At 57.6% G+C, this 22,807-nt stretch overlaps 2 protein-coding genes across 17 annotated transcripts in view; both read left to right on the top strand.

Annotated features, from left to right (window-relative positions):
* The window catches only part of ATP11A (ATPase phospholipid transporting 11A), a 179,768-nt gene extending 167,915 nt beyond the window's left edge, over positions 1-11,853 (top strand). For 3 of the 14 annotated variants that reach the window (XM_039473219.2, XM_074387437.1, XM_074387438.1), the window contains 2 exons: positions 796-961; positions 7,156-11,853. In XM_039473219.2, coding sequence (XP_039329153.2) covers positions 796-961; positions 7,156-7,407 — 418 coding nt within the window. In that variant the 3' untranslated portion in view covers positions 7,408-11,853. The other 11 variants (XM_039473221.2, XM_039473224.2, XM_039473222.2 and 8 more) reach the window with 11 other exon arrangements.
* Positions 11,854-16,819: 4,966 nt separating this feature from the next.
* The window catches only part of MCF2L (MCF.2 cell line derived transforming sequence like), a 208,262-nt gene continuing 202,274 nt past the window's right edge, over positions 16,820-22,807 (top strand). For all 3 annotated transcript variants that reach the window (XM_074387426.1, XM_074387424.1, XM_074387422.1), the window contains exon 1: positions 16,820-16,908. The gene's annotated coding sequence lies outside the window, so the exon portion shown is untranslated. The remainder of the gene's footprint in view (positions 16,909-22,807) is intronic.

Genomic DNA, 22,807 nt, shown 5'->3' with positions numbered 1-22,807 from the left:
ACGGCGCGTCCGCCCGGGTAGAGCCCCCGGCCTCTTGTTTCATTTCCTAAAACACTGATGTGCTGGGAGCTCGCCACATCACCCCCTCTTGGTGACAAGACCCATCCTCCTGCCCGCCACCGGCACCGCATGGGAGCCCGCAGCCCCGTCCCAGCCCTGCCGGTGGCTCCGCGTCCCCTGTCACCCACCGCGCGTGCTCCTGTTTCCCTCCGTGGTCCACACCCCTGCTCACTGTGCTCCTGGGGTGGGCCCCGTCTCTGTGACTCTGCCACTGTCCATGGTGCCCGGGACGTGGAAGGCGAGTGGGAATCCTTACCGGGAGGCACGGATAGAAGTGGCTCTGTGGGCTCGGGCTGGCTGTGGGGCCCCCGGTCCCACCTTGCCAGCTCAAGGAGCCCGACGAAGACATCTTCTTTGAATTACCCTCCTTCCGGGGAGGGCGTCATTGCCCGCTCTGTTTTGATGGCCAGCGCTAGCACAGCCTTCCCACCTGATGGCCGAGGCGTCGGGATAGAAAAGCACCCCCGTTCCAGTCCCCTTCTTTTTGCGTCTGTGAAACTGAACTTCAGAGACTTCTGTTTTCCCTTTGAAATGATGTCACAGAATTCCTCCTCTCGTTCCTCTTGCCCAGCATTGCCGGGAGGTTCCACATTCATTTTTTACATGATACATTGAGAGCAGGCTACATGGCTTGCCAAGCAACTCTCACTGACGAAGGTGCAAACTCCCAGGACAGACGGCCCCGTCCCCGACGAGTACAGGCCTCACCTGCGGCTTCTCTTCCCTGCCCCTCAGGCCGTTCCTCAACTACCAGAGGATGTACTACGTGTTTATCCAGATGCTGTCCAGCGGGCCCGCCTGGCTGGCCATCGTGCTGCTGGTGACCGTCAGCCTCCTTCCCGACGTCCTCAAGAAGGTCCTGTGCCGGCAGCTGTGGCCAACGGCAACAGAGAGAGTCCAGGTATGGAGCGTCCCCAGCCGGGGCAGGGGTGCCCCAGTGCCCTGGCCTTAGGACTGGGAGATGACCGTTTTGACAGATAGCGTGAAAAGTTTGGGTTTCATGAAAATATGGTCTGTCCAAGTATCGTTAATGAGATTCCCAGTGACGCATGATGTTAAACGTCTGGGAAATTTGGTATGACTGATGTTTATGTTTCAGCCTCAACAGTCATCTGAAATAAGACACAGATAAGAGAAAAAGATTCATACAGAAGGCAAATTATTTTATGTAAATGCAAGATTTTTTAAGATTAATCATTACTTTAAAAGGTTGAATGACATAATTTTTAAGGGGGGTAAATTTGGCTGGAAATGGAAGCATTTATACCAGGAAATGCTGGTGTTGGCGGAGCTGCTTATTTTCCACACTCCCAAGTTTTAGCCACAAGCAGAATTCTGGGTCCTGGGAAGATGTGACGATGCTGAGTGCCCCCCGCCCAGGTGCAGGGTTCGACAGGTGTGAGGACTCGGCCCCCGGCCCCCCATCCTTTGCAGCAACTGGGCTCTTGCTTCAAGCTCAGGCCTGGAGTTGAGGGACAGCCCAACCCTAAATCAGGGGCAGTGACCGTGTCTTCTGCTGCTGTCACAAGAAGCCTGCCTGCCCTCGGCGGGCCACCGCACCTGTCACAGGACTCTGTTAACAATGCAGGTTTTCAAGTTGCATTCCCCCTTTTTTTTTTTTTTTTTTTTTAAGACAGAGTCCCGCTCTTTCGCCAGGCGCCAGTCTGGTGTGCAGTGGTGCAATCTTGGCTCACCGCAACCTCCGCCTCCCAGCTCCAAGCAATTCCGCTGCCTCAGCCTCCTGAGTAGCTGGGACTACAGGCTCGCACCACCACACCCAGCTAATTTTTGTATTTTAGTTGAGACAGGGTTTCACTATGTTGGCCAGGATGTTCTTGATCTCTTGACCTTGTGATCTGCCTGCCTCAGCTTCCCAAAGTGCTGGGATTACAGGCATGAGCCACCGCACCTGGCCCATTCCCCAGAATTTCTAATTGCCCTGTGAGGTGGGGCCCTGGACTGGGCAGGGCAGAAGCCCGGTGGGGAGGCCCCGGCAGTGGCCACTCCTGCAGGCTGTGAAGCTGCCCAGGACAGACACAGCGGCGCAGGCGGGAGGAAGACAGAGAGCAAGGGCATTCTGGGGCCCCAGCCCTGACTGACTCCTGCAGCCCAGACACCCGGGGCCCGGCTCCCAGATGGGAGGGAAGACAGGTCGCCCTCCTCGGGGCACAGTCCCACCCACCCCCCCTCCAGCAGTCAGAATGGGATCCTGGCTTGAAAGCCGTCATTGGTGCCTGTTTGAAATGTTGAAACCGACGCCAGCAGTTCCTGGCACTCCCTCCTTCATGCCTCCTGCCACGGTTTGTAAAATCAGAGCGAGCAAAGCTCACAGTGAGGAAACCCCCTCTCAGCATAGTGAAGATGTCCACGCACAGCTCCACGGCCTCGGGGACCAGGGGCAGGAGAAATACAACAGGATGCACGTGTCAGCTCCTCTGAGACAGTCCCACCGCGGGCCTCTGTGCAGGGAGGGGAGCCCTGCCTGTGACCAGCCAGCGGGGGCAGGAGCCGGGGCCCAGCCTGAGACTCCATGGCCCCCAGTGCTGCAGGGAGACTTGCACCAGGCAGCCACTGCCCAGCCCTGTAATGGCACTTTTCTCGAAGCGTGGTCCTTGGCTTCACAGCGGGCACACATGTTATGGCAGGGCTCTGCGCACGGGACACATGTCATAACCACATCCCATACATGGGGACATGGCAGTCAGGCAGGTCACGAGGACACCGGGCACAGAGGAGGCAGCAGGGCTGGTGTCTGACACCAAGGGTGAGCAGGTACAGCTTGGGGGTGTCCGCCGGGCCCCCAGCTGTGGCCACAGCAGTGTGGCTTGGTGTTTATGAGAGTCTCAGCCCTACCTGGCCCCAGGGCGCTCGTGGATGCAGTGGTGCTTGGTCAGAGATGCCCAAGCACACAGGACATGACCTCGGGGCGTTAGGAGGGCCTCTTCCCCGGGACTCTGGGCTCTTCCGGACAGTACGCATGCAGCCTCCAGAGTCAGGGCTGCTGAGAGCCGTGCCCCGGACACATCTGACCACAGGCCTTCCGCTCTGTGGCCCGTCCCCAGGGTGGGCGGGCCTCGGGGCACTGTGGGAATGCCAGTCAGGACCCTCCCTGTCCCACCCTTTGTTTAGAAGCCCCTATTCTGCTGTGGGTCTCGGCATCCCACAAGGGCCCCAGCAACCCTGATGAAAAACCACGCAGGGACCTGCAGGAGGCATGAAGCCAAGGGTGGAGGGCTGGCAGGTCACAGCGTGGGCACCGGTGTCTGTCCAGAGTGGCCAGGCGAACGTGCATGTGGTGGTGAGCCTCTGACTAACTCCACTCTGTCTCTTGTTTCTCTCTCCTTCCTGTTTTCTTCTGTCTTCTGACCGCTTTGCCTAAACTCCCACACCTTGTTCACACGCCCCTGTGCGTGTGGCCACTGACCTCGGGACTCAGACTAAGAGCCAGTGCCTTTCTGTCGAGCAGTCAACCATCTTTATGCTTTCTCAGACTTCCAGCAGCCTGAGTTTCTGACGGAACAAGGTGATACTCCCTGCCTTCCGCGCGCTTGGGGCGGTAGACCTGGGGCAGCAGGCTCCACCCCTCCCAGAGCCCCGAGTCCACACGCTGTAGCACAGCGTCCGCAGGCGCCAGGCACAGCAGCCCCACACCAGGAAGCCCACTACCACTTCACCTTCAGACTGCTGGTGGGCTATGTTTTCCATCAGTCACATGTAACCAGGGCTTCTCCCTCAGCGTCTGTCCACACAGCCCGAGACCCCACCCGTGAAGGCTCGGACAGAGCTGACAGTGAGAGCCGGCCATATGACTCCTCACACAGGTGTCAGAGGGGTCCCTAGGCAGGAAGGGGTGGTCACCCAGGCCCTGAGCTCAGCACAGCCTTCCCTCCGCAGCCTGCAGGGCAGGGACCACCAGGCCTCCTCCCTCACGCACCCACTTCCGTGCCCATTCTGCAGCTGGAAAGACTGAGGCAGCTAGCGTCACATGGTGTGCTCAGGACCCATGCATAATTCAGAAAACGGGACCCAGGCTGAGCCACAAAGCTGGAGACGGGGACAGAAGTGTTTGGTGTCAAATGTTTGACCAAATTCCCTTTTTAAGTTTCTTTAAATGAAGACTTCATTGTTTTTTTAAAAAGCCTTTTATTAATAATTCGCCTTAAAAATGGCCACCCTGGCCCTTCTGGGCAACGCAGAGGTGTTCGCATGCCACTTTCCTGAGGTGGCATCCGTGGTCAGAGCTCTCGTCAGGGTGCAGGCTGCAGGGGCCACGCGTCGTCAGGTCGCCTTCTGTCTTTCAGCGTGTGCTCCTGCGCCGTGTGCTTGGGGCACCGTGGGAACGCCAGTGGGGATCCTCCCCCGTCCCACCCTTTGTTCACACATGCCTCAGAATCAGGGATGCTTTGGAAATACATACCTGGTATTACTGTTTTACCAAACGCAGCTTAGAAAAATGCCCAGAGTAGAAAAAGGCTTTTTTTCCCTTTAATAATATCATCTTCTATATATTTTAAACACTATTTTTAACTGGCAACATGGTCTTTTTTTAAGTCCAAGTAATTAATAGGAATCAAAATTTTTCTAATTTAGTGTCATCAGAATTTGTTAGATTAAATTACAGAATTTCATCTCGCCGTTTTCATACTTGAAAACATTCAGGATGAAATCACTAGGAGCACTTTAATAAGTCATAGGAGGCCCTAAAGAAACTGAGTACATCACACCAACTCTGGGATAAAAATACACATTGTTTAACTATCGCTGAAGTTCGCTGGGAGCTGATTTGCTTCTGAGCAGGTGCAGAAGCTGAGCCCCGCTTCTTAGTGACCACGGCACGGAGGTTGTCCTGGCCTCCGCGAGGCCTCGGGCCCCAGCGTGGCCCCTGCAGGCAGGGCCGGCACGCACCTGAACGCAAAGCGCCCAGCACGCACAGGACACGCTGTGGTGCTGAGACCACCCGCGTTCCGCAAAACTTTGGAGGAATAGACATGTCAGCAGTCCTGACGCGGGCATACGCTACTTCAGAAGGATGGCTGCCTTTTAACCTGTTCCTATGGGAAGGAAAAACCTCGCGGGCATCAGGTGTACGCGTTATATATGTGCAGCTCACATATATAAGTCCACGCTGGCACCCCTCTGTGATCTGTCTGCAGTTCACCTCTCCGTCACTGTCCCTGGCAAGGCTGGCAGCCTTAGCCTCTTTCCTGCTTCTCCTCGCCCGGACGTTCGCCCACTCGGACCTGCGGTTCTTCAGCTCCTGCGCTTCCCTTATTCTTTGAATAGACTGAGCCTGGGCTGCAGGATCTCAGTGGAGCTCTGTGAGCACGTTGGCCTCGGGACACTCGGCCGCAGGGCCCTGGCAGAGCGGCTCCTGGGGCTGGCTGGCTGCCATGGAAACGGGCATGTGGCCAGATGTGTGGCTTCAGGATTCCAGAGGTGCCCGTGGACCTTCCAGCTGAGGGACTGAGACCCTCTGCCTCCCACAGGTGCCGTGACCTGTACCTGAGCTGGAGGCTGCCTCCGTTCTGGGCTTGGGCTCCCCCTGGGAGCGGCCCTGCTGGGACAGCGTCTGTTTTCCCGGAGAGGCCCCGAGCCCTTGCCCTGGCAGCTCCATGACGCCCCATGCAGACTTTAACAGGGGCTCAGAGCCTCTTCCTGCTGGGGCCCACAGATGGTGCAGGCAGAGGCCCGGGTGCTCCTGGTTCCCATGGGTGGCAGCTCAGTAGCCCCGCGTGGCCCGTGTTGGGTGGCACCGCTCAGTGTCTTTCCTCGCCTTGCAGAGGGGCGCGAAGCACAAGGCTCCGGTCCAGGCCGCACAGCGCAGCGACGGGCCCCTCCTGAAGGATCTCCTGCGGCGGCCGCGGCGCAGTTAGCTCCACGCTAGGTAACGTGCGGCCGCTCGGTGCCGCCCGTGTGTTGTGACTCAGATCTGTTTTCCTCCAAAGTTTTGCTGTGTTGTGCTGTGCTGTCTTTGGTAACAAAGGTTCACAGTGAAAAAGAGCAGCCCTCTTTACACACACATGCGTTTGCTGTCCCAGGTAAGTGGCACGCCTGAGGGCACGCTGACTGCACATGGAGCATGCTGTGCACACACACACACACAGGTGTACACGCACCCCAGGTGTACACGCACACAGGTGCACCCGCACCCCAGGTGTACACGCACACAGGTGCACCCGCACCCCAGGTGTACACGCACCCCAGGTGCACACCACGCAGCCTGAGCAGGCCCAGCAACATCAGATACCGTCCTGGTCTTTCGGGAGAAACAGCTTCACTTAAAAGGCCTCACAGGAAGGAGCCTGCTTTGAAATCACATGTGGATATTGCATGATTCATGTGGAACCTGCACCCAGGCAGGCCTGCCAGAGCACATAGCTTGTCACCTGTCTGACAGCCGTGGAGGCCGTGAGGACACCTGCCCCTGCCGGCATTTCCACCGCTGCCCCCTGGTCTGAAAGTCGGCTCACCTGGGGACGGCCCCCCAACAGATGGTGCATGCTGCCGGCCTCCTGCTGCTCCCCACATCTGTGCACTTCCAGGCCCCGATGGGCTGTCAGTGAGAAGCCATGCAGGCCCCATCCGTGTGGTGACACCCAAGGCAGCAAGCTGAGGGGACACAAGCCAGACACATCCAGCACGACACCAGCCCGGGGCCTGTGGGGTGGGGCCTCCCCTCTCTGGGGCAGTGAGTGAGCTGTTATGTCCGAGGGTCTCTGGGTATGGGACGGCATTTGAGCTGTCACTGCCCAGGATGCCAGCTACAGGGAGGAGGCCCGTAGGCTTCCTGTCCATGGCCCGTATCCCTGGGGCCCCTGGGTTCTTCCATGGGATGGTGGGACGGGAGGACGGTACTCTGTTAGTACCAAAAGGGAGAGGTGCTCGTTCCTACACAGAGACCCCTTGCCTCTGTGTGGCTTCTCTGGGGGTGGTAGGGCGGAGGGGTGGATCCCACCTGACATGCCCTCAGGATGAGGCCATGTCCTGAGTTGAGTCTAGCAGTTCCTGCAGGAGGTGACGGTCGCGAGTGCGTCCCAGAGTGACTCAGCCCCATGGGGATCCCCGAGACTGACGGTGTGTCTCTCATTCTCTCAGCAGAATGGGTGTGCACAGCCTTGGGACCGAGACTCAGAATTCACCCATCTTGCCTCTCTGCAGAGCCCAGGCTACCAGAGCACCCGTCCCTCGGCCGCCTGGAGCGGCTGCAGGCCTCAGCGGGTGGCACTCGCGGTCTGGAAGGGGAAGGTGTCCGCGGAGCCCCCACCCGCCCCCAGCTGTTCCCATCACTGCTGCAGTTCCAGCCCGAGGCACAGCCGCCCTGGGTCCCTCGTGGGAATGCTCGTGTGATGGGCGACCCCAAGCCTGTGGAGACTGTGCTTGTGCCTCTTCCTGGCCCCAGCAGGCAAGGAGGGGCCACAGGCCTTGCCTCAAGCGTGGCTGTTGGCCATCTGGACTAGCGCTGTGGTGGTTCAGCCACAGTGGTGGCCTCTGGGCATTCAGCTCAACTCAGAAGGGACATTCTGCCAGCCCACCCTCTGCGCTGTCAGGAAGAGGCCTGTGTCTTCACCCACCTGCCGTCATCAGCCTTTGCTGTCACTGGGAGAGAAGAGCCATCCAGGGACCTGTGGTGGCCCACGTGTGGACGCTGCCCGCTGTTGTGTCCTGCATGCCTGGCTGCCGCCAGTGCCCTCCGTAGGACGAGGTGAAGCTGTGTCAGCACGTCCTTTACTCAAGAACCCTCAACCCTCTTGCTGTGGGAAGGGCCAGGTCACTCAGACACTGTCGTCCCCACCGACGCAAGGCTGAGCCTGCCTGCCCTGTGCGTCAGGCTGACTGAACTGCGGTCTCTTCCCATCACCGGCAGCCTCCTGGAGAAAACTGCCACGTGGGAGGACGACCACGCCAGCAGCTCCCGGCCCTGCAGCAGAAGCGCCAGGATGTCCGTCGGCCACGCGCCTGAGCACGGAGCCGTCAGCCTGCCCCCACCACTTTTATGGGAGAATGTTGATTTCGTGGTTGCAAGGGACAGGGGGACAGATACTTGGCTGTGATGGGCAGATATCCTCTGTCCCCATGGAGGGGTGACCACCAAGGTGGTGTTCATGCCCCAGAACCTGTCTCAGGCTGATGGGGGCAGCCCACAGGAAGGGGGTCAATCCCACCGGGCTCTGCCTCCCGCGTCCCCACATCCCCACGCAGGGCTCTCCTTCCTCTTAGGATTCTGTTCAGCGCTGCTCTGAGTGAGTTAGCAACCCCCCGGCTGCTGTGATAGGAAGTCCCTGTTGCTCTCTGTACCGGCATTTCTATTTCTAGAAACCTTTACGTAGCCTTAATGGTCCTTAAAGAAGACATTTCAGTGTGAAATTCAGACTTCAGACACTGAAACTGCTGCCTTTTGGGAAAGCACCGTGGGATACACAGGAGCCGCCCGCGCGCCCGCCCGCACGCACCGCGCCGGGAAACGGGGCTGCGGCAGGGGAAGCCCAGGGCGGTTCTGAGGTGCTTCACAGTAGGCGTTTTTGGAAGCTCAGATTTCACCATTTGATTGTATAATCTTTTACCTAGAAAATATTTATTTGAACTAGAGGATAAATCAACGGTAAGAACAGTGAACACGGTGGCTGGGATGAACTGAGGGCACAGACACCACACCAAAGATTAGGATAGTGAGCAGCTGGCTTCCGCCGACAGAACGCCGAGGACGCGCCCTGTCCCGAGGGGCCGTCCCGCCCCGAGGTCTGTGTGCGGCCGCCCTGGCTTGGCAGCCCTGCCCACGCCACCCCGCAGACAATGGTGTGTGCATTTTTACAGCCCTTTTTAAGAACCCAATATGGGTATAAATGTAATACCTGTAGGGAGACAGGTTCTCTGTATGTTCAGTTAACAAATTATTTGTAATGTATTTTTTTAGAAATCTTAAAATTGCCTTTGCACTGAAGTATTTTCATAGCTGTTTATATCTCTTTTATTCATTTATTTAACATATGGTCTAATTTTAAAACTATGTTTTTAAAGCTTTCCTTTTTAAGTTTATGAAATTTTGGCCACTTTACATTTAGATGCTGGGGAGATGTTCCAGTCTCTGATGAATGTGAATTTCCAGGTTTGATTTTATTCTCCACACATGCCTCTTCCCTTTCTTGGTATTTCTGGTGGCGGTGATTAGTTGAACAGCATATTTAAGGTACGATGATTTGCTATGCTTTTTCTTTACAATTCATTGCAGTTTCATCTGCTTTCTATGTTTTGTTAATTTCCATCCTTCAGCCTTAAAAATAGAAGATTCTCACATGAAGGGTTAGTAAGCTGGGGCCCAGTTCTGCTTGTGCCGAGATAGTCACCACGTACCTCTGACCACAGGTCTTAGTGTGACAGTCACTAAACTTTTACACACTCCCAGACATCTTTTTAAAATTGCTTGGGAAATTATTAAGTGAATGTGCCTGATAATTTGAACTAGACAAGCGGCATGAGACGAGAAATGAAAGGATGGGAAGACCCTCAGTGACTGACGTTGCAGCTGTGACTCCAGGCAGTTTCCACCTCACACTAGTTAGTATTTACTTGCCTTAAACTAACTTTGAAGCAAGTAATGTCAACTTTAAGCACTTTGTTTTAAAAATCTTATTCGCTGCTGCACATGTTAATGAATTACCAACTTGTAACTCGGCATGTTGGTCAGATACACGGTTGCTGCTCCACACCCAGTCCCTGCCACAGATCGTCTGTCTCATACACGCACAGGCAGGCCCGCTGCACATGAGTTCCCTTCGCTTTGGCTCCATTTCACTCACAGCCATGTACACACATGCAGGCTTGCACACAGGAACACATGTATACATATGCACATGGACACACAGGTATGCAAGCTCCTACAGGCATGCATGCACACAAATGTGTACACAGTGTGTGTGAGCTCCTACACTTATACACACACATGTACGGACACCACAAAAGCATGTGTGAGCTACACACATAGGCAATCCATGCATAGGTGTACACATACCACAGGTACATGAAAGCTCCTACACACAGAATGCATGCATGCACACACACCACAAACAAGCTAAGTTCCTGTACATGGACGCGTGAGTACATACATGCATGTATATTAAGCACATATGGACAAGCTCCTATGGGCTGGTCTCACATGCCTATGCACACCAGAAATACCTATGAGCTTTTATACCTGTACACATGGATACACACATGTACATTCACTACAAACGCGTGCAAGCTCCCACGTGTGCACACGTGAGCTCCTACACATGTGCACACCCCCAGACGTGCAGGCTCCTGCACTCATGAATGCATGTATACACACATGTTTGCATACATGAACACGTGTGCACACATGAATGCACACACATGCACCCCTGCCTGGTGTCCCACACCGCATTCTTCCTCCTTCCTGAGGGCCCTGTGAGGGGCCTCTGGCCAGGCGTGGGAAGATCGGGCTCCCTGGACCCTGCCCCATGCCTCCGTGCGAAGAAGAGTCCTCCTGGTAGAATGTCTGGGTTTTGCAGAGCAGGCCCTGGGGGTGAAGCCGCAGCTTCACTTACACAGCTGCTCTGTGCGCCACGCTTGGCATCCTGGACAAGGCCCTTTCCCCCAGGGAGGTCCGGCCCCACAAGATGAAACGTCCCCTCGGCTCAGCCCTAAACCAGGCGGCCACAGCAGGGCTGGCTGCAGCAACGCCACACCTCATCCCCGGCACGTCAGGGAGCATGGCCAGCCTTCCGCCACAAGCCAGCGGGGCAGGGCCACAGCCTCTTCAAGCCCCAGTCAGCCCAGCCTGTGTCTGAGCAGACGCGGCGAACGAGCAGGCCACACAGCCTTGAGGGAGCAGGCCAGGCATGGCCAGCCTCTCCCGCACGTGACCATTCGGCTTGCCGAGCGTTTCAACACCTGTTTAGATGTGCCGTTGGGACTCCACTGAATTGAGCCTCGGCCCGGGGTCCAGTGCCATAGCAGGAAACCTCCAGCCTCCTTCAGACCACTCTGTCCATGTGTTCTGCACTGACTCGTGTTGAATGATACAACCACTTTTATTTAATCTTACTGTTATTTATTTGACAACTCAGTGTCCAACAGCTTGATATGCAGGTCCATGCATTCCACATCTCTTTAGGAAGCTACCCATTTGTAACTTTAAAAACAGGAAAAATATCAGTTGGCAAATGCGATTTTTTTTTATTTTTAGCTAAAGGTGGGTGAACTTGAACAAAAATGGTTCTCATGTTGTGTCTATAGGCAGCTTTGATGGGGATGTGTTAGAAGTGTCATGAAAGTATGATTCTACTTTTGCAGAAAAAAATCTAAAGATCAATTTATATAGCTTTATTTTTTACCTTATCAAAGTATACAGAATTTTAATATGCATATATTCTGTCTGACTTAAAATTATAATGTCTGCATTACCATTTAAAATGTCTATCCATTATGTAATGTAATAAAAGAAGGTCTTCAAAAATGTACTTAACACGAATGATATCCATAGCTGTCATCATCATAAATACTGGAGTTTATTTTTAAATTATTGAACATAGTAGGTGCATTTAACATAAATCAGCCTCCACACAGTAACATTTAACTGTTAATTCATTAATCTGCTTTGAAAAATTAAATTGTGAATTAAACCAAATATAACATTTCTGTAAAGTTTATTTTGTATGCTCCTGTTTTTAACTTTTATTTCTGTAGATAAACTGACCTGATAATATTAATTGGACTTTTCTCTAGATTATCTAAGCAAGAGACCTGAATCTGCTTGCAATAAAGAATAAAAATCTGCTTCAGTTTCTTCATAAATGAAATCACACAAGTGGCCTGTACGTTTTCTGCCAATAGAAACAGTGTAGTAAGAACACTTTCTCAGCGTGCTTCTGTGTGGGACGGAGGTGAAGAGCCCAGTGTGAGTGCTGTGGGCCCTCCCTGGCTGTTCACCCGGCCGCCACCCCCCGCAGAGACACCAGGTGTGCTGGGTGCTGACCCCCCTGGATGCCAGGGCCTGCACAGAAAGGGAAACTCAGGACTGGGCTTCCCAATCTTCTGGTTCGTCCCTGCTCTTAGCTCCTCCTGACTGATCTCTGCCAAGCCCCTGCCTGCCACCTCGTTCCTGGGGTCTAGGCGCCCCCTTCCAGCCCACTTCTCCCTTCCTCTTGACCAAACCCCAGGCTCCTCCAAGCCCTTCAGCCTCCAGGGCTATGTCAGCCGGACCCAGCTTTGCCCAGTCTGAGGTGGAGGGCAATTCCCTGTCTCCTGCCCCTCCCAACACTGGCAGAATTTTGCGTGCTGCCACGGAGCCCCCATAATGCCCCTTGGCCTCTGAGGCCATGGCCTTGTCCCGACCCTGGCCTCGCCCTCTCAGTCCCTGGCCCTGCCCCCGGCCCTGCCTGGGTCATACTCTGCAGTCTTGTGCCTTGTCTGGAAACACCAGCTTCACAACGCCACCAGCTTCCAGCTTCTGAGATCCCGGCTCCACTGGGGCTCCCGGAGAGGGGCCTTTGTGTGAATCCTGGACTGTCCCTGCTGGCCGGTGCCTGCCCAAGTCCCGCCTGGCCACACCTCCTCTCTGTGCCCAGTCACCCGCTTCCCACGCTTCCCACGGAGTCTCGGCTCAGGGCCACCTGGGAAACCCCTCTGGGAGGGGTGAGCAGGCCCTGCCTCCAAGGCTGGAATTCTAACCACGGGGGTTTTCCTGGCTCCTGAACACCGCAAAGTCAGGGGCCGCCTTTTGCGCGCAGCACACAGGCAGGGCTGGGGAAGCGCCCTCGGTGAATGGCCTGCAGCCTCCCTGGATGTCCGCCGAAATGCTTTCCTGTCGCTCTTGGATTCTCAGCATCTTACTGTGGGCTTACCTTCACCTCTCCAGCTCCTCACCCTGAAGCCATCTTCCCCACCACCGTCTCTTCTCTTGTAGCAGGAAAACAGATACTGCTGTGAGTTTGCAGGGTGTGGGGACCAGAGGGAAGGGCAGAGCAGGCGGGTCCCGGGGTGGCACTGGGGCCGGAAGGCCTAGCCCTCACACTCGCTCCACCTCCCCTTGCTCTCAGGACAGAAGGCACCATCCAGAAAGCGAGGTGCCCAGTGACCCTGCCCACTGCCTGGGCCTCCCCGCCCGCCAGAGCCTCCGGGGGAAGCCCGAGGGGATTCAAGCTTGCCCTCCTCGCTGGCCCAGCTGTCGTGTGCCAAAGATCTTATTAAGTGCAGATGCTCTGTGGGTGTTTAGCAAACGTCAACCACACAGGCCGCCTGAGACCCCGCAGCACTGGTGCTGCATGCGGACCTGAATGGGAGCGTCTGTGCGCCTGGAGCAGTGAGAATGGGGGAGGCGTGGGCCGGTGCGGGATCTGAGCTTGGGTGTGTCCAGGTGGGCTCCTCCCAAGGCTGCTGGACCCCGAGGCACACCAGATGGTGCCCGCACAGTGTGGAGCCAAGACCTCCGTGCCTTCGTTCTGGGGCGGGCGTGAGGGAGGGGCAGGACCGCTGTCTTGTCTAGGCAGGGTCTGTGCAGATTTGGGGGCTAGAGGAGGCCAGGGCAGCCCTGTCCTGCTCCCTCCAGCCGCCCAGAACCCCAGAGGGGCCAGGCCTGAGTCTGCCTGCGGAGTGTCCAACACAGAAAGGCAGATTCTGAGACAAACCAGGGCGGCCGCAGGTTTACAAGGGGGCCTTGCGGTCTTTTCTCTGTAAGTGGGAGGACACGGTCACCCCTTCCTTGGCTGCGTAAGGTAAGCACAAAGGTGTTTCCCACCTAAGATACAGTCACCCCCTTTCTTTCCCATGCAGACATTTTCGTGAGAGTGACGCTTTCACACAAACATCTCCAGCGGTAAAGTTTCAAACACTAAGTTGAAAAACTGGAACAATTTGGAAGCAGATGAACCTTCCTAAACTGCTTATGGGACACAGTGACCACAAGGAGATGCCCTGGAAGGATTCCAGCCTTTGGGGTCACGGGCACGGGTGCCACCGCTTCCCGGGTTCCTGCTACCGAGCTCGCTGTAAGTGCCACACAGCTCATGGAATCCACAGGGCGGCCATACGCCCGCTCCGTGTGCGGAGCCCAGACACGTGTGCAGAGTCCGCAGGTGTGCTATACACAGCGTCCATCCGGCCATCCCCACAGCCTCACCTCCTGTGGGATCCCCTCGTTGGCAGGTAGTGACACCCCGGCAGGAGTTGTCCCTGAGGTCTCTGCTCCTGCTGCCCTGGTGGGGAAACCCATTTGTGTCGGTGATCTCGCGGTGCCCCACTGGGCTTCTGTGGCTGTGAAAGCTGGTGCAGCACAAAGGGCTTGCCCAGCCCTAACACGCCGGGCGCCAACGGCAGCCTGTGATGCGCTGCTCTGGGCCTTTGTCTCGGCTGAATTAATTTCCTCTTGAATCGCCTCCACTTGAGAATTCGCCCTCGCCTTTTCTGAAGGCACACAGATCTTGGGGTTTTGTCCTCTGTATTTTTGCTGCACTGGTTTACCGTGTGCCAAGGTGGAAAGCTTTCATGGGGAGAAGACGTTCTGGCTTCTTGTCTGTCTGTCCCGAGGCCTGTGGGCCAGCCCCATGCCCATCTGTGGTGTGCAGGCAGAGGCACCTTTCAGGATATCAGGTGGAAATCCTTGCTTCCTGGCAAAGTACGTTCCCGTGTGGTGCCCGCTGCCCGTGGGCCTGTGGGTTTGAGCCTGCACCCTGCACGAATGTGTGAAGCCGGGTTGTGGCTGGCTGCGGTCACTGCCTGTGCCCTCCTTTTCTGCACCTGCAGTGCCGTCAGCGTGCACCTCCTGCAGGAGATCCTCAGGGTGGGGTCCCATGAGCAGGCTCCTTTTGGACTTTACCGCTCAATTAAATGATATTTAACTCAGCCTCCCTGGCAGTCTGACAGAATGTGTGATGTTATCAGAGGGTTTTGATGCCAGCATGAGAAATGGGGCATGGTCTCCAAAAAAACCAACCAAGCAACCAAACAAACCATGTAAGAGACGTCCTGTGGGCCCTCTGTGGCCTTTTTAACTGTGGCACCTTTGAGAAGGAAAGCCTGCTGCAGCCCGACTCAGCGCTCCCGAATGCACTGCTAGTGACAAGCCCTTCCTGTCCCTGTGGCTAATTATGAGAAGAAAAGTTACTGGAGTGAGGGAGTTCCCTTGGGTTTAATTTCCTGTCCTTCTCAAATCAACCCTCCTCCTTCCCGGAGCCTGGCCTCCCCTTTCCCGCCCCTGCTGGCAGGTTCTGCCTTTCCTGGACCCCTGTCCTGCCCCTGCACAGGTCTCTGCGGGGCTTCTCCATGCTGGGAGGGCAGATTCCCCAGTGGAGCCACTCCCTGCAGGTCAAGTGGGGATCAAGGTCCCAGCACAGTCCCTGCTGCTGCTGCTCCAGGGAGCAGGGGTCCAGTCCCTGAACACGTGGGCTCCCCTTGGGAGAAATTCTGCAGCCAGGCATGGTCCACGAACCCTCCCCCGGACCCCGCCTGTCTGCAGCACACACCTGTCACCTGTCAGCATTCTCACCTCAGTGGGCACAGAGGGGTGGCCACGCTTTCCGCTGCCTGCCTTGTTCACGGTTATCTTCCTCCTGCCAGAGCTTCGCTTTCATTTCTTTCACACAGGCTTCCTCTTTTACCCACTAAATGGAGCCATTTTAAACCCCCCACTGAAAGTGCGAAAGTCTACATCTGGGTCCACATTTTTCATGCCTTCATGTTTATTTGTTTTTTGTTCTCCATAAACTGTTTCCACTGAACCTCAGAAGACACAATAATTAAATGGTGGGGTTTTAATAGTTTTTTTGCAAACAACTTCTGCTGCACCTTCAGGTACCAAAGTGAGGCCTCCCTGGCAGAGGCACAGCGTCCTGTGCTGTGACCCACGGGCTCCTTACCCACTCCAGTACTGGGGAGGGAGGTGGGTTCTTGTCCCTTTTTACCCTGAAAGAGACATGGGGAGCCCTAGCCTTTCTGATCTATTTCGGGGCAGCTCTGATTTCCGCTGTTAACCTAGTTACCTGGTCATCTGCTCCGCAGCACTGCTGGGAGCTGTGGGCACTAACCCGTGGACCCGAGGGTGCCCAGGAGCTAAGTACTTTCTGGTTCGGCTGCACAGATGAGCACACAGGCCAGAGGGTTTATTAGTGACTTATCTGATGTCACAGGCTGGTCAACTCAGCTGGGCCGCACCCCACTGGCCCCAGCTTTCTCCTGGGAAGCTGCAGGGAAGAGTCCAGCTAGGGCGATCCCAGCTGGGTCCCTCCGGGGCTCCAGAGTGGACACAACTTCCCTGCCAGCCGGCTCAGATCCAGGGGGCAGGTGGGACCCCAATTTACAGGTGAGCCCAAGGAATTGGGGCCTGGGTCCCATAAGACCTCCAACCAGTTCCCTGGTCCAGCTCTCTCCCCTCTGGGCGGAGCGAGGGTGACCCCAGGTGGCAGGAATAGTCACGACCCCGCCCCGCTGCGCCCCCGCTACCCGTCGCGCCCCGCCACCTCCGGCGAACCCCCCATGTCTAGGGCACAAGGGGGAGGGGCAGGAAGGGGGGAAAGGTGAAGAGAGCAAAGGGTGGGGAGAGGAGAGGGGTGCGGGGAGGGGGAGGGGGGAGGCTCTTCCCACGGCCCCGCCTCGCCGCCCTTCCCCCGCCGCTCTCGGCTCCGGCCCCCGCCCCGCCCCGCCCCGCCCCGCCCCCGCCTCCGGGCCCCTCTCCGCCCCTCCCCCTCCAGCCCGCCCGGCCCCGCCCCGCCCCGCCCCTCCTCCCTCCCCGCCCAGTGTCCGCGCGGCGCGGGGAGGAGGCGTCAGGACGCGCGGACACCTGCGGGACGCGGGGCGCGTTGCTCGGCGGTCGCGGGAGGGCAGCGCCACGGGCGGCAGGTGCGCGCGGGCGGGGAGGGGCGCGGGGCGGGGAGGGGGCTCGGTGGGCGCTGCCGGAGGAGCAGGAGGGTCGGGCGGGCGGAGTCGTCTCCCCGGCGTTCCTCGGCCCGGCTGGGGACCGACGCGGGGACCAGGCTCGCGGTCAGGGCGGCCTGGGATCGGCCCCCGCGGCCCCTGCCCAGCGTCCTGCCCTGGGGAACTTGGAGGCTCCCGGTCTGGGGGGCTCGGAATGGGAGTGGAGGAGCCCCCGCGAGCATCCAGGCGCCCAGGCTCCCTCCGCATTGTCACGGGGCTACTGTCACCCCCGGCCGGTGTCACCCCCGGGACGGGCTTCTGCCCATGTTCCCGTGGGCACCTCCTAGGGCCACCCGGGAGCTCTGCCCACCCCTTCCTGCCAGGGCGCTGGGACCAGTGTCCGGGATGGCTTCTAGGGACAGGGCGGGAGCGGAGGAAGCCTGGGGTCGGCCGCACCTGCGTCTTTCATCTGCCAGTCCCCAGGCGGAGGGCAGGAAGGCCGGGCACCGCGGGCTGGGCCGGCTCCTCCCGGGAGATCCTTTCCACCTGCCGTGGTTGCTGGGGGCCCTCTGTGGCTCTTCCCCAGCTGCGGGCCCCTGGCCTGGCTTCAGATCCTGCCGGAGGGCTGGGCTAGAGGGGGGCTCCGGAGCCCAGACAGGCTCATCCCTGGAAACTCCCGCCCGGGGCACGGCCAGGTGGCCCCTACAGATCCGGGACCCTGAAGGGGTTAAGGTGGCTCAGGGCTGTCCAGGCAGGATGTGCTGAGAGGCATGGCCGTGGGAGGCCCCAGGATGTGTGGCCACGGGGACGGCAGGGCTGGCCACACAAATACAAGTGCGGTCCCCAGGGCTGCCAGCGGGAGTGTCCATTCGGTCCGTCCCTGGCAGGCAGGAGACTCCCATGGCCAGGTGGGTACTGGGTGCTGGGGCTGAAGAGGAGAGCCTCTAGCCCTGGGGGGACTCCTGACCTGCAAACCGTGTGGGGCAAGGGGTCGCAGGCTGGTCATGAGAACTGAGTACACACCCAGGCTTTGCCTGAGTTCTGCAGCCTCTGTGGGTAGCTGGGGGGAACAGGACCCCCAGAGCCTGCAGAGCCCTCAGTCCTGGGTGGGGTGGTGAGGACTCTGGGGTGAGCTGGCAGTGAGGCAGACAGGAGAAGGGAGACCCTCCTTCAGCCCCTCCCCATCCTGTGGGGCCGGCCCCGCCCTCCCAGGTCTGGGCTCACAGTGCTATGCAGGGGCCCAGATGCCTCCCACGCTGGGTTTCCCCAAGAACCTCCCACAGTCTGTGAAATGAGGGAGGCACCTCCCCTGGGAGCCACAGAGTTGCTGTGAAACCCGAGATCATGGGAAACTGCTGGAATGCGTGGAAGGTCTGCAACATTAGAAGGTGGGCTCCCCACCATGCCTGTGTTGACTTCAGGGCCTGCAGGCACAGCCAGGTATGGGGGAGAAGGGGCACAGTCATCAGACTCACCAAGGCGATAGGATGTGCGGCAAGATAGAGCGGCCATGTACGGCTTCACATCTGTCCTCTGGAGTTCGGGTCTCTCCACTGCCCCCGCCAGGCCCCCTGCTGAGGTTTCCCTTTAACTGGTCCCTAATTGGCTGGTCCTAGTCTGCTCTGCCTTGGAGAATCACCGTTGCTCACTTTGAGGACCCCAGAGAAGACTGACTGAATGTTTGTCTTGGAAAGGCAGCCTCTTGCTGGCTGAAGGTCCCTTCGGAGGAGAGGCCCCTGCCCTTCTGGCTGTGTAATTTGCGTTTGTAATGTGGTGGGAGAAGGCCTGGCATTGCCAGTGGCCATGGTGGAGATGAGTGGTGTACGCTGGCCAAGAACGCCACCGGTTGGCAGCCTTGGTCACCAGTGGAGCTGATTTGGGATCATTTTGGGAGGCTCCTGGAGCAGCCTTGGTTAGCACCGTGGCTGTAAAGACAGAGTTGCCATGTTCTGTGTGCAGCCAGCTTTCTGTTCGGCCCACCCGCCTCACTGTGCACTGGCTCTCAAGGATGCTATGAGACTCAAGTGGCAGGTGCACAGCTCTGGGCTGAATCTTGGTGGCAGGAGCCCCTCCCCTAGCATCACATTGCAGGTTCCTGGACCCCACCACAGCCCTTCGCACCTCACAGAGGGGACAGGGGCCTGCGTCTTCTGCATGTACCCAGTGGTGTTTCTAGACTTGCGTCACCAATGCATTCCTGCGGAGGGTCCTTTGGGGGACGGGAGGGCGCTGGTCAGGGGCCACACAGGCTGGGAGACCCCCCGTGAGAGGAGGCGGTCCGGCGGAGCACAGCCCCAGCTCGGCGTGCGGCCGGCAGTCTTCAGTGCATAGCCTGCTGGGCGGCGGCAGAGCGGCGCTTTGGGAATTTCAAGTCCTCCGCAGATGCCTTGGTGGCCTCTGACTCACGTGGCCTGTTCATGGCCACCCCGCTTTGGGAAAGCTCCATCATGAGGGACACTCCTGGCTTCCTAAAGTGAACCTCTCTGAGCTTCTGGCCCATGGTAGGATACGGAGCACTGTTTGGCCACCGAGAAGCTCTTGGACATCTGTGAAGGCCACCATCGTGAACACAGGGTCAGGAGCCCTGCGTGAGCCAGATTCAGTGGAGCATCGGGGCTGCCCCGGCCGGCTCTGTGGGGTTCACAGGAAGCCCCACTCCTCCTCCCCAGCCACGCCCGGGGTCTCCTCGGAGACCTGAAGGATCGTCCCCATGGGGTTCCACGGCAGGGACAGTGATGGCTCAGCAGCCATTGGGACCAGAGCTGGGAAGCTGTGGGGCACCCTAGATGGAAGTCAGGACGTAACTCACTGGGGGCCATGCAGCCCCACCTGTTGAGAAAGTGAAGAGTTACTGAAATTGTCATCATGGTGAAGGAAATTAAAGCACACGTGTTAAGAAAGTGATGTTGTGGGGACAGACGGGTCACCATGTTTTCTTCGAAGTCTCTGCCTTCACTTTTCTGTCTTGTCATTCATTAGAGAAATGCAGAAGGAAGGCAGGACTGACTCCTGTGGGGACAGCCCGGCTTCTGGGTCCAGGTGGGTGGCGGAGACAGGGCAGGCAGAGCCAGGTGAGGGCGGTGCTGACTGGCAGTGCAGACAGGAGTGGGGGGGGCACAGGGCAGGTGGAGCCGCTGACTGGCAGTGGGGACTGGGGTGAGGGCTAAAGTCAGGGGTGTCAGCCGGCACCCGCTCTGTGCTGAGGCCCAGCTGGCCTCTCGCCCTGCAGCAGCAGAGGCAGCCCTGGAGGTGCCCTGTGGCCTGCCCAGCGCCAGCCCCAGCCCCCGGCCACGGCTCTGCAGCCTTCACGCTTCAAGGGAGCTCTCCCAGCTCCACCTGTCCTAGGGCCGCCGCCCACACCTCTACTCCACAGTATTAATACTGGCGATGTGCGGTCGCTGCCACAGTGTTGTGAGTGGAAGCCGTGTGGTGGCGGTGGGGATCTTTAGTGCCCCGTGCCCAGGATGGGGGATGGGTCATGCTGTGTGACCGCGAGCTCACTGCTTCCCCTGCGCACGTGGCTGACGTCTGCCATGAGGACCCAGCAAACGAGTCCCGAATCCGCGTTGACTTGGCTCTTCCGTGCTGCTGGGCCGAGTTCTAGCCGCCCGCGACTGTGTCTGCTTCTGTTGACGGATTTAATTCCGTGTGTGCATGCAAGGTGCCTTGCTCAGCCGGAGATGACAAAGCCCAGGAGGCCTCCGGTCCAGCCTTGGGCCTTCGCTGCTGGCGGCTCCTTGGGCTTTGCTCAGGGAAAAGCAGAAACTCCCAGGGCCGCGGCGCCTGCTCCGTGCCCTGTGGTCTGGCTGGTCTTGAGTTTTGAGAAGAACAGGTGTGAACGGCACCACGTGGGCCCGATGTTGGCTTCATCGTCTGTCCTCTCAGGGCAGGGAAGTCTGTTTCCTTACCTCTCAGGAAAACCCACTGCTGGAGAAACAGCAGCTTCCAGACTCTCTCTGCCTACGCAGTTTGGGGTTAACGCCAACATCCTTTGCCACATGAGAGCTGTTGTCTGAGGCAGCTGGAGGAGGCAGATCCTAGAGGAAGGAGGACCCTCCAAGCAGGGGCCACACCTGCCCCAAGGCCCGTGGCCCCAGGTGCCGACCTGCGCCTGCTGCCGAAGAGGACGGCCTGGCCCTGCCCTGAGGAGGGAGGGGTGGCTGCACCGTCTCCACCACGTCAGTGTGAAGGGCTGAGTGTTCTGCCTGCTGCCTTCACTGGGGGAAAGCAAAGGTCCCTCACCTGGGTCTTTCCCACCGTTTCTTGAGATGGAGTGGATGTGAACCCTGCAGAGTCTTGTTTCATAGCGGAGAGAAATAGCAGGAAAAGTGTCTTGGGCTGGTTTCGGGATGGGGAGGGCGTGGACATCGGCACCTGGTGTCCGCAGAGTCTAGCTTGGGGACACGATTGCAGCCGGGGGATAAACCCGATGTGCACACCTGGCCTTTCTTATTCCCTTTCGGAGGTTTAAGATCATGATGAGCCTGCTGATGTCTGAACTTCTCCGAGAAGAATTTGGAAGAAAAAAGGGCAAGATAGCCTTGACCAGGGACACTTTTATTCCTACTTTTCAATCATCAAAATGAGATGTGATCTGAAAATGAGTCTTTGGACCTGCGTCTGCTGCCCTCCTGTCTGTGTCCCTCCCAGACCCTTCTGCAGAGATGAAGCAGGTGCCAGGACCAGGTGGCGAGCACAGCCAGGTCCCAGTGCCGGCCAGCGGGGGCGGGTGTGAGACACACAGGCAGCCTCATGGTGGGCTCTGCGCGTCAGCTGGAGAACACGCCACACGTGAGCAAAAGACACACACGAGGAGCCACGCAGGAGCTGTGAAACAGGCTCTGAACAGTAGCAGCAAAGGGACGTGCTGAGCACCAGGGATGTGTTTGTGGGGTGTTGGAGGCCCATGCCCTGATGAGCACCGAGGGGCGAGTGTCTTTGTGGGGTGGGAGTTGAGGCCCTCAGAGCTTGTGTGTTGAGGGAAGAGGTGGGTGGAGAAGCAGAGCCTCTCCGGTGAGGGGCGTGGTGTGTCCCTGGTGTCCCCAAGTGTTTCGCATCGCCCTGTCCTCGGCAGGCTCCTTTGTCCTTAAAGGGTCCACGTGCTGGGACAGTGGTGCTCATGGCGGGCCTGCTCTCCAGGGCCTGGCGTTGCTGTTTGCGGGCCTCCCTGGGCACTGACAGCAGCAGCCTGTGGGGTGCTCTGGGCACCTGCAGGTCTGACCTGAGGGATGGGGATAGGGATGGTGTTTCGCTAAAGACAACGATGGGGGGAGACGCCCCAGCAGGGGCTTCCGAGCAGCTGGAGCAGGGATTTCAGGTTGCAGGGAGGCAGGAGGCCGCTTCCCAGGAGGATGCTGGGGCAGGAGGGATTTCCCAGGGGCAGCACCGAGGCCCAGGCAGCAGAGGAAGGGGCCACAGGATGCAGCGTGGCTTGGACAGCGACATCCCTGCTGGAGCCACCAATACCTTTTTATATATATATATATATAAGAAAAAGAATAAAGAAGAGGAAGAAAGAGAAAGAGGAAGAGGGAGAGAGGATGGGGGTGTTGCTTTATTGCCCGGGCTAGAATGCAGTCTGAATATGGGTATGCCTATAATTGTCCTTAATAATGGAGACATGAAAGAAAATGAGGGAAGAGAATAACAAACAAGGAGCCAACCAAGATTTTGTTTAAACTTCTAAGTTGATATGATGTGGTACTGATAAGAGTGTACATTTTGTATATTTAAAGTGGAGAGTTCTATAAATGTTAATTACATTTACTTGTTCCAGATCTGAGTTCAAGTCCTGAATATCGTTGTTGATTTTCTGTCTCATTGATCTGTCTAATATTAATGATGAAGTCTCCCACTATTATTATGTGGGAGTCTAAGTCTCTTT

This window comes from Saimiri boliviensis, chromosome 16, assembly GCF_048565385.1.
Source record: "Saimiri boliviensis isolate mSaiBol1 chromosome 16, mSaiBol1.pri, whole genome shotgun sequence".
Classification (NCBI taxonomy): domain Eukaryota; kingdom Metazoa; phylum Chordata; class Mammalia; order Primates; family Cebidae; genus Saimiri; species Saimiri boliviensis.
Note: the sequence above shows the minus strand (reverse complement) of the source record. Positions and strands in the feature narration are given on the sequence as shown.